At 40.5% G+C, this 9,594-nt stretch overlaps 2 protein-coding genes across 2 annotated transcripts; one reads left to right on the top strand and one right to left on the bottom strand.

The window, feature by feature from the left end:
* The first annotated feature begins 3,572 nt into the window (after positions 1-3,572).
* On the top strand, positions 3,573-4,250 carry LOC108380321 (nucleic-acid-binding protein from mobile element jockey-like). The gene has a single exon (XM_017636692.1). It carries the CDS (start codon positions 3,573-3,575, stop codon positions 4,248-4,250), a length of 678 nt encoding a protein of 225 aa, XP_017492181.1.
* Positions 4,251-6,709: 2,459 nt separating this feature from the next.
* Positions 6,710-9,576, bottom strand: LOC108380322 (protein bunched, class 2/F/G isoform-like). Its single transcript, XM_017636693.1, has 3 exons — positions 7,987-9,576; positions 7,167-7,844; positions 6,710-7,108 (listed from the first exon to the last, which is right to left on the bottom strand). Exons 1-3 carry the CDS (start codon positions 8,984-8,986, stop codon positions 6,885-6,887), a joined length of 1,902 nt encoding a protein of 633 aa, XP_017492182.1. The 5' UTR covers positions 8,987-9,576; the 3' UTR covers positions 6,710-6,884.
* Positions 9,577-9,594: the final 18 nt, after the last annotated feature.

The following is a 9,594-nucleotide window of genomic DNA, read 5'->3' as shown; positions in this document are numbered from 1 at the left end:
ATGGCAAGTTACCACCTGGTGTAAGGAACCCACAGAATTTCGGCTTTATTACTTACGAAGATGCTGAGTCAGTTCAAAATTGCTTGTCCCAATGTGTAAGTAACTAGTTTTACCCTTTTAAGGCGTTCCCACGACAGTCGGGTCTACGTAACCGGAACGACCCAGATTTATATCTGGCCAAGGACTGTCACTCCAGCAACACTCCCCAAAAAGTCTTTGGGGAGTTTGTATGCTGTTACAACAACAACAACCCTTTTAAGGCTATTTAAAAATCTATCAAAGATTAAATTTTCAAAATTTCAAAAAAATGCTAACACTGAATCTAAGCGGGATTAATATAAGGTGATGTTATTAGATCAGGTGATCAAATTTTTTTAATTCGCGTCACGGTTTAAAATGTCAAATTGAAATTGTTTACAAGGCGAGTTCATCTTGTTCCGATTGTTTTCATTGGCCTGTGACATGAGTTTTTAAAATATTGCACACAAATGCTTAGCGGAAACAAAAACACCAACCCAAACTAACCACTACTACAAGGCCCATAGACTAATTCATTTGAACAAGCAACCACCGAAAATGTGAAGCCTCTGCGCTGGGGTATGGCACCGGTCAGTTTGATATCTGATGATTTTGCTACAGTGCTGAAAGTACTACTTCATAGACATCATGTCGTAACCGCTTGCACATCCTATTACCAATCACTAGCAGAATCCTTTGCCACTAAGCATATCATATCATACATTTATAACAGCTGTCAAGAACTGGCGGCACATTCTTTTACATATCGTCGCCTGGGTAAACGATTATCGTATGTTAATTTCGGTAGGTTGTGGGAAATCGCGATTGAAGTTTGGAATACAATTTCTCAAAACCGCGAAGATAGATTTTCTCGAAAGTCTCTGAAAATGTTACTAGTTCACAAAATTATTTACAGCCTCATTGCGTAAGTCGTAAATTAGGCTGAATTGTACGACTCGACAACATTAGCATTGTCTACTGTCGTGCTGAAATAAGTAAACGACGAAAATTGTCGAAAACTATGCAGTGCTGCCAAGTTTTTCCGTTTTAATACACTAGTCGAGTGGAAATTTTAGGCAATGGCGCTAAATTTTCGATACGATTCGACTCTCGAAAAACGACTTGCATTCGGCACGACTCTCGCAATGAGGCTGTTAGTTTTTAATGTTTATTGTTAATTAGTTTTGAGTTTATGAAGGATTTTCTTTAGTAAAATTTTGTCGTAAGCGCCATTTGTCCGCAATTTGGAAGCCACTTTGTATGAAATACGACAAAATGTGATCAAAATTTTTACTAAATTAACGACACTTTTTACTCAATATCTCGGAAACTAAAGGAGATATCCAAAAATGGAGAACGTCATTTTTAAGTTTAATATGGCTGCATCACTCACTAAATTTTACTTAATTATAGAAAAAATTGTCAATATCTCGGAAACTAAAGGAAATATCTGAAAACCGATAACACCAATCGAAAGACCGTATTTCAAAATATATAACTGCATCTAGAACTAAAAATCGTCAAAATTGCGCTTACAACAATCTTTTACCCAGTCGACTATATATTAAAAAACAAAAAATTATGTTCAACAATACGTATACGTGCATGTGTTTTTAACGCTTTGTATGTTAGAACTCTTCTGCCCATTTTGTTTGCGATCAAGCTCTCGTTCCAATAACCCTTTAAATCATGATAAAAATATAATACATATTTATAATTTTACCACTTGGTGTTCTGGCTTTTACACAAGGTAAAACCATTGAGAGGCAGTCCGACGTTTGCCAACAATATAATTTTAAAATCAAAACTCCCAGTAGAACTTGGGAGCATCGTACGATTGCTCGGTGAGTACTCCTGTTGCGAAACTTTAGCGACAGTTCTCCCACGACAGTCGGGTCTACGTAACCGGAACGACCCAGATTTATATTTGGCCAAGGACTGTCACTCCAGCAACGCTCCCCAAAAACCCTTTGGGGAGCTTGTATGCTGCTACAACAACAACAGGAAATAAAAATTGAATATGCGAATTTCTATTAGCGGACGCTTTTAAACTTTTTCTTTATTCGTTCCTCTTAAAAACTTAGCTGCTTACAAAGTTGTTCTTCTATTTATACTGTATACGTATGGCGTGATTTTACCGCTAGACATGTACGTACATAAACATTTTAGATATATAGTACACATATGTACCTACCCAGTAGAACTTGGGAGCATCGTACGATTGCTCGGTGAGTACTCCCTTGGGAGTATACGAATACTCCCCATTGCTCCCTATGCTTCTGTGTATAAGCATGTAATTTTGTATACTCCCTTTAACATTGGATGTCCTAGGAGGGGGAGTAATCCCTTTTACCTCCTAAACGAGCAATCGGGGAGCACACACAGAATTATCATCCCACAAACCTCCTAATAGAGCAATACGGGAGTACTCCTATAGTTACCTCCCAGAAACCTCCCAAAAAGACAACAAGGGAGTGCACATAGAAAACATCCCATATTCCTCCCGAACGAGCAATAAAGGAGTGCTCTCATTAGAGACATCCCGAAAGCATCCTGTAGGAGTAATAAGAGAGCAATGATAACGAACATTTTACATTAGCCAAATAGATTTTGCTATTTATTAAATTTTTGTATATAACTTTTTAATCACGTGCATTTGTGCAATGTTACAAGATCTTAAAAATAAAACATAAATGATACGTCTTACATAATTGCTTAATTTTAGAATTATATTGCAGAGAAATCATATGAAATTAAAACATAATACAGTCGTCGACTAGCTCTCGGTGCGAACGGTTGTTTTTCTGTGTTTCCCTTTTTCTGCTATTCCATAGCCCGTCAGTGAAATACAAAAACAAACAAACAAATACCTCGTGTCTTTTTTCACTTACACGTGCAGGTGTTTTTTTTTCTTAATTTGCTGCAGGTGCGAATTCCCAGCTATAATGGCCCGTAGGGCCTCTAACCTTGGGGACAACAGGTTTGCTTTATTAGCTCCTAGTCCCCCATCAGTCAAAAAGCGGAAAAAACTATCCGAATTCCCAAATCTACCTAACCTGGTTTCGACAAAGTCTGACCCAAAATATATTGTTGTTTCCTCTAAAGACGAGAATAAACGCTTGACTAACTTTTCATGCTTCGCAGTTGAAAGATCGTTACACATCATTAGCAAAGATATCATCAGCGTATCGGAGCTTCGTGATGGTAATCTTCTACTTCTCGTCGAAAACAAAACAGCAGCACAAAAATTTATATCCGCCAAACAGTTGGCAGGACTTTGCGAAATCACGTGTAAGTATCACGATAACTTGAATTTTGTAAAAGGAACTATATACGCCCCATACCTCAACCACGTCTCAGAAGAAGAAATTGTGAAGAACTTAGAACAGCAAGGCGTAGTGTCCGTTTACAAATTTAAAAAACGTGATAATAAATCGGAAAATAGTGGTGTTGTCCTACTAACTTTCGACCTTTACAACTTGCCTCAGTCAATCAATGTGTCATGGCATAAGGCTCAAGTAAGGGAATACATCCCAAATCCCATGCGTTGCAAAATGTGCCAATTGTTGGGACACACTGCAAAGTACTGCAAAAACGATCCTATTTGTGTCAACTGTAGCTTCCCTCCACATAGCAACAGCGCATGCATACGTACTAAGTGCGCAAATTGTCAGGACGAACATCCCTCCAATTCTAACAAATGCACCAAGTTCATACAACAAAAGGAAATTCTGAAAATTAAAATTCAGCAAAAATGCACACTGAAGCAAGCTAAAAATAAATACATAGCACAGCTACCCCAAACCTCATCCCCATCATCTTTTGCTGGCGTTGTAAGTAACGCAGCCAATGTACCCCTCAATGTACAATCAACCTCTCTTACCCCCACTGATAACATGCAATCAACAACATTAAAAACAAACCACATAGAGAATACGTTACCCACTCCACATATTACTCCAAAAGTAAGCAACAAATTCGTCATTAAAACTCCTAAACCTATAGTCACAGAAAACGAACTATCGGAGTCCATATGCAACAACACAAACACCTCTGTCACCACTAAGAGTTTTCCATCGTCAGCAACCGCGAGCAACGAAGCTAGCCCGGCACAACCAACCCCATCTTTAAGTTTCTCGCCATTTACTAGCCTTACCAAGCAGCTTTTGAAAAATAACGATTATTTCACTTCACAATCTACATCACTAGACTCAGATGTAGATATTTCCTAAAAAAAAAAAAAGATTTATTTTCCCTTCTTTTTGTCTGTCTTTTGTCCTCCACTGAGATGACTTTCACTTTGTTGCAATGGAATATCAAAGGACTTATTAATAATTCGCACGAACTTCAACTTCTCATAAAAGAACATTCCCCGTCACTTATATCATTACAGGAAACCCACTTACCTCATAACAAAACTACAACCATTTCAAATTCGTATAATCATTATTTCTTTAACTTACCTCAAAACACATCCGGTAAACAAGGCGTTGCCGTCCTTGTAAGGAAAGATATTCCACATAAACAAATTCAGGTGCAATCAGATATATCAACTATTGCTATCGAAATTAACTTAGGATTTATTATCACAGTCTTATGCACATACATCCCACCACAACAAACTTTTGAATTAAAAGACCTACAAAATATTATTAAAAATTTTAAAACAAACCTGATTATAACTGGAGACTTTAACGCCTGGAGCCCCTTCTGGGGCTCCGGGGTAACAAATCAGCGAGGGAGAGTGTTAGAAGATCTTATCCTCACAGACAATTTTATTGTCCTCAACGATAATGCACCCACGCATTTCTCCACACACCAGTCATTCACGCATGTAGACATAGCTTTATGCTCAGCGAGTATTGCCCCAAAGCTTTCGTGTTCCACACTGGACTGCCTGCACGGTAGTGACCACTTCCCTCTGGTTACAAAACTTACATCCGCCATCTCAAACCCCGGCAAACCGAAGCCAAAATTTAAGACAGAGAATGCAAACTGGTCCAAATTTAAAACAGTGGTCCTCTCAATGATCACTCAGGCCCCAAAGTCGAACAATGTTAATAAAGAAGCTAGTTTACTCCAGAAAGCTATCCGTACCGCTGCACACTTTTCAATGCCACAAACTCAAAGCAAACAACTCAAGAAAGTAGTTCCATACTGGTCCGCAAGCCTGAGCAGCCTGCGAGACGAAAAAAAGAGGCTTTGGTATACCTACCGGAGAAATCGGTCTGTATATAATCTTATTAACTACAAAAGAGCGAACGCGATTTTCAAAAAGAACATGAAGGAAGCTAAACGGAAAAGCCTGGAGTCAATAACAGCGTCGATAAACCCTACCTCAAATCCAAAAAAGGTCTGGTCCGACATCAGAACTCTAACCGGCTCTAACAAACCCCCCACCATACAGTTTTTAGATACCAACCAGGGCCCTATCTACGCGCCAGAAGAAATGGCCAACCATTTCGCGACTATCTGGGCGGAGTATTCGGAAGACTCCAACTTCAACCAAGAGTTTATTTCAAAAAAATATAATACCATCAGCAATGAGTACATTAACACCACCAAACTTACTCTTAGCAACAGGATTGAATGTCCGTTTACCACATTTGAGTACGACTCCACAATTTCCGCGATGTCTGGTAAAACACCCGGCAGGGACAGAATATCATATCCAATGCTAAAAAATTTACCGTGTCAAGTAAAAGAAAGGGTTATTGACTTATATAACGACATTTTCGAACACGGTATATTTCCGCACATGTGGAAACATGCCATAGTGGTTCCAGTCCCTAAAACAAATGGCCCCTCCACAATGACTTCCGGGTATAGGCCGATATCCCTTCTGCCTTGCTTGAGCAAGGTACTAGAGCGAATCGTCGCAAAACGGATAATGTGGTTCGTAGTTACTAAAGGGTGTACAAGTCCCAATCAATACGCATTTAAAGAAAGTCATAGTACAATTGATGCCCTCTTATCGTTCGAAAATTTCGTTTCCAATGCCATCGCAACAAAAAATCACGTCTTTTCCCTTAGTCTAGACTTCCAAAAAGCCTACGACAGGATCGGCATTCGCGTAGTTTTGAGGCAACTTGCTAGATGGAAAATTGGTTCTAGAATTTATAATTTCGTAAAGAATTTTTTGACAAATAGAACTTTCTCCGCAAAAGTTAACAATAAATATTCTAAAACACACAAGCTTCAAAACGGCGTACCTCAGGGCTCTCCGCTCTCGGTAGTTCTATTTATAGTTGCTTTTGATGAAATTAACAACATACTTAATAATTACAAAAGAATATCCTATGTAATCTATGCCGATGATGTCATTTTGTTCACTAAATGTAAAGAGTTATCACAAGTACATACGGATTTTAATCAAATCCTTACAGACATTTCCGTTTGGTCACAGAATTCGGGAGCATCTCTTTCTTATGAAAAATGTAAAATGTTACACCTTTGTAATAAACATGCTTGTCAACCGCTTAATTTAAGTATCAACAATGTTAATATTGCGAACTGCGATAGCTTAAGAATCTTAGGTATTATTTTCGATAAAAAACTGACTTACAAAGATCATTGTACTTATATTAAAAAAAAAACCTAATAACTCGCCTTAATATTGTTAAGTACCTATCGTCGAAGCACTGCTTTGTACACCCAACAACGCTTATAATCATAACGAAAGCACTTATCCTGTCAAAAGTGGACTATGGCCTAACAATCTATGGGCACTGCTCAAAAAGTCAGCTTAAATTAATAACACCAGCATACCACGCAGCAGCTCGGAGAAGCATACGGGCCTTCCCTACTTCACCACTGAAATGCATTTTAATGGAAGCTGGACTTCCGTCCATACAAGAACGAGTAACTCATAACACACTGAGGCTAATTCCTAAAATACTTAACGGCAATAATCGCACGCTCAACAAATTGGTAGCTTTCGCCTTGGACATAACCCGAAGCTCCAGTACCTGACCGAAGCGACTAAACAATGCTTTCAGCTCTTCTTCTGAAGCATGATGTGGTATATTACCCAAGAATAGCTGTTGGTTGTCGGATTGTTGCGCATTGCTGGTGCGGCGCGGCTCATATTCTAACAAAAATTACCATACAATCAGATAGGAAGGAAATTGTTATCATTATTTATTTACCTTTATTGATTCGGGATGTATTGCTACGCTGCGGCAGTGGACCGCCTTGCGAAACCGAACCAAAATTGTTGTTATCTAGCCGCAATGATGAAGCGTCGCTGTTGCGCGTATTGTAAACCGAGAGCGAAGAAGTAGTGTTGGAGTTGGACTGTGAGTATGTGGTAGAGGAAATGGTTGTCGTCGACTGATACGTATTATTAGACGATAGCTGCTGTTGTTGGAGTTGCTGCTGTTGCTGCATGGCAGCAGTAACGAAACCGCTCGGCGAGGATGAAGTCGACTTAAAGAGATTTGCATACGTTTTTGGTTCGTTCTGTTGTTGTTGTTGCTGTTTAGCGGCTTCATACTTTTCCTGTTGCTGTTGTTCATTAATCGCCTTAAAATCATCAACAACTTGTATATTATCAGCTGCTGCTGCTAATATATTAGCCGATCCTGTGCGAGGGTCTGATTCAACACCACTGGTCAAATGAGGACTAATGCCACCATCTTCGAACTCTACGGTCGTTGATTGTTGTGATGCCAGCGTTTGTGCCACCAATGGCTGCGGCAATGGCTGTTGTTGAAGTACATGCGGCTGCAACAGGGCTGATTGTTGGAAGCCGGTTATATTTGCAGCCGAGTTCTGTGGAATTGTAGTGGATGCAGCAACTGGCACAGCAGCAATGCCAGCAGCAGGGACAGTTTGAGCGCCAATAACGGGTGCCGGTACATTAACGCTACCTCCTGCGGGCTGCGGGACCACAGGGGAAGCAGNTAGCCGAGTTCTGTGGAATTGTAGTGGATGCAGCAACTGGCACAGCAGCAATGCCAGCAGCAGGGACAGTTTGAGCGGCAATAACGGGTGTCGGTACATTAACGCTACCTCCTGCGGGCTGCGGGACCACAGGGGAAGCAGTCGGTGCGACTAGTTGTTGTTGTCCTGCACCTGGTTGCTGCTGCTGCTGCTGATTTGCAGCCGACAATATATCCTCATGGCCAACAACGCCATTCAGCTGCACCTGTTGTGGTACACTAGGGGTGGGTGCTGCAGCTGAAAATTGTGCAGCCAATGGCACGGCGGCTGCTCCTTGCGGTGGTGCTGTGGCTGCCACTAAAGGCACAGGACAGCCACCAGCAGCTGGCACTGAATAGTAAATAGCTTGTTGCTGTGGTGCACCGCCTGTAGCCTGTGCGCCTAGCTGTTGCTGGGGTAACACCGCAGCACCTGCTGGTGTGGCCACTACCTGCGCTGAAAGCTGAGCATGTTGAATTGGTTGCTGTTGCTGTGGTTCCACAGTTACAGCCCCCGTTCCAGCGCCCACTTGCAATACGACTGGTTCACTTCCGGGAGCAGCAGTAGAAGCTAGAGCCGGCTGTTGCTGTTGGTCATGTTCATCATCGTTTTCTGACCGCGTTTCTCCATCATTTTCCTCATCCGAATACATGTCCTGGTAACGGAAGATATCATTGTGAACGTAGTACTTCTTCGGCGACTGGGATGCTAAGACAAAGGTCTGAGTAAAACGGCGCATAGGTTGGCCATCATTCGACAACTCGCCAGTCACCTGAACAACAACACCATTGCCTAAGGTCGCTTGAGCATCCACTTGGCTTATTTTGGCATGACAATCATGAAAGTTTAGCTGCTGTATGCGATTGTGGATATTGCGCTGGCCAACAACCAAAGTCGATTCGCCATGTATAAACGAAGAGTTGTTATTGTAGAAACGATGTAAATGGTTTGGCGCACGGTTAAGTAGAGTATAGTATTGGCGCACGAACTCGCGGCCAACAGATTGTGGAGATGGTTGTTGGGATTGAGTTGCATCCATTACCATTGCGTTTTACTTTTAATCTTGCGCTGTCTGGCGGATTTGCTTGCTTTTGCTGTTTTCTTTATTGAAATATTCCTTCTAGTGCCGAAATTCGTATTTGCAGAGAGCAAGAAATGTGGGAAAATCTCGTGGATTATTTGCAGATCGATGATGACAATGAATATCACTTGAAGCGTTCACCGGTGAGGAGGCGTAAAAGAACACGATTATGAGTTTGAACAGGTTATACTAAAAAAAAAATAAATAATAGTTTTTAGTTTCAAGTTTCTTTATTTAGTTTCAGCAAAAATTTTGAAAAACAAAGACAATGTAAATTACATTTTTTTCATAAGTTGCTTATCGCAACAGTGTAAATAGTGTGTTTAAAAAAGGTTGTTGGTTCATTAATTTTAGAAATTATGGATCGTTTATATTACAAGCAACTATTAATGGATTCTAAATAACGTCGCTACCATGTCAAACTATCGAATGTGCGAAATTGGTTTTTCAATTACAATACCTTGCGCATGCATTTACGCAAATGGGCAAATCGTCAAATTGCGAGTCGTTTTAGAAGCAAAGTATACTGACTTTAACAAAGTGTCGAATTCCACACTTTTTCTAAAAACACT

Source organism: Rhagoletis zephyria, unplaced genomic scaffold (genome assembly GCF_001687245.7).
Source record: "Rhagoletis zephyria isolate East Lansing unplaced genomic scaffold, Rhagoletis_zephyria_1.1 Rzeph_scaffold_18905, whole genome shotgun sequence".
In the NCBI taxonomy this organism is placed as follows: Eukaryota; Metazoa; Arthropoda; class Insecta; order Diptera; family Tephritidae; genus Rhagoletis; species Rhagoletis zephyria.
The sequence above is the reverse complement of the archived record's forward strand: the minus strand, read 5'-3'. Positions and strand labels throughout refer to the sequence as shown.

Bases quoted from the DNA above. Each gene is read 5' to 3' on its own strand.
- LOC108380322 (XM_017636693.1), bottom strand. From the start codon at position 8,986: ATGGTAATGGATGCAACTCAATCCCAACAACCATCTCCACAATCTGTT. The intron at 7,845-7,986 runs CTGCTGCTGGCA...CTCAAACTGTCC, and splicing joins TATTGCCGCTCAAACTGTCC to CTGCTGCTGGCATTGCTGCT. The intron at 7,109-7,166 runs GTAAATAAATAA...AATTTTTGTTAG, and splicing joins TACATCCCGAATCAATAAAG to AATATGAGCCGCGCCGCACC.
- LOC108380321 (XM_017636692.1), top strand. From the start codon at position 3,573: ATGTGCCAATTGTTGGGACACACTGCAAAGTACTGCAAAAACGATCCT.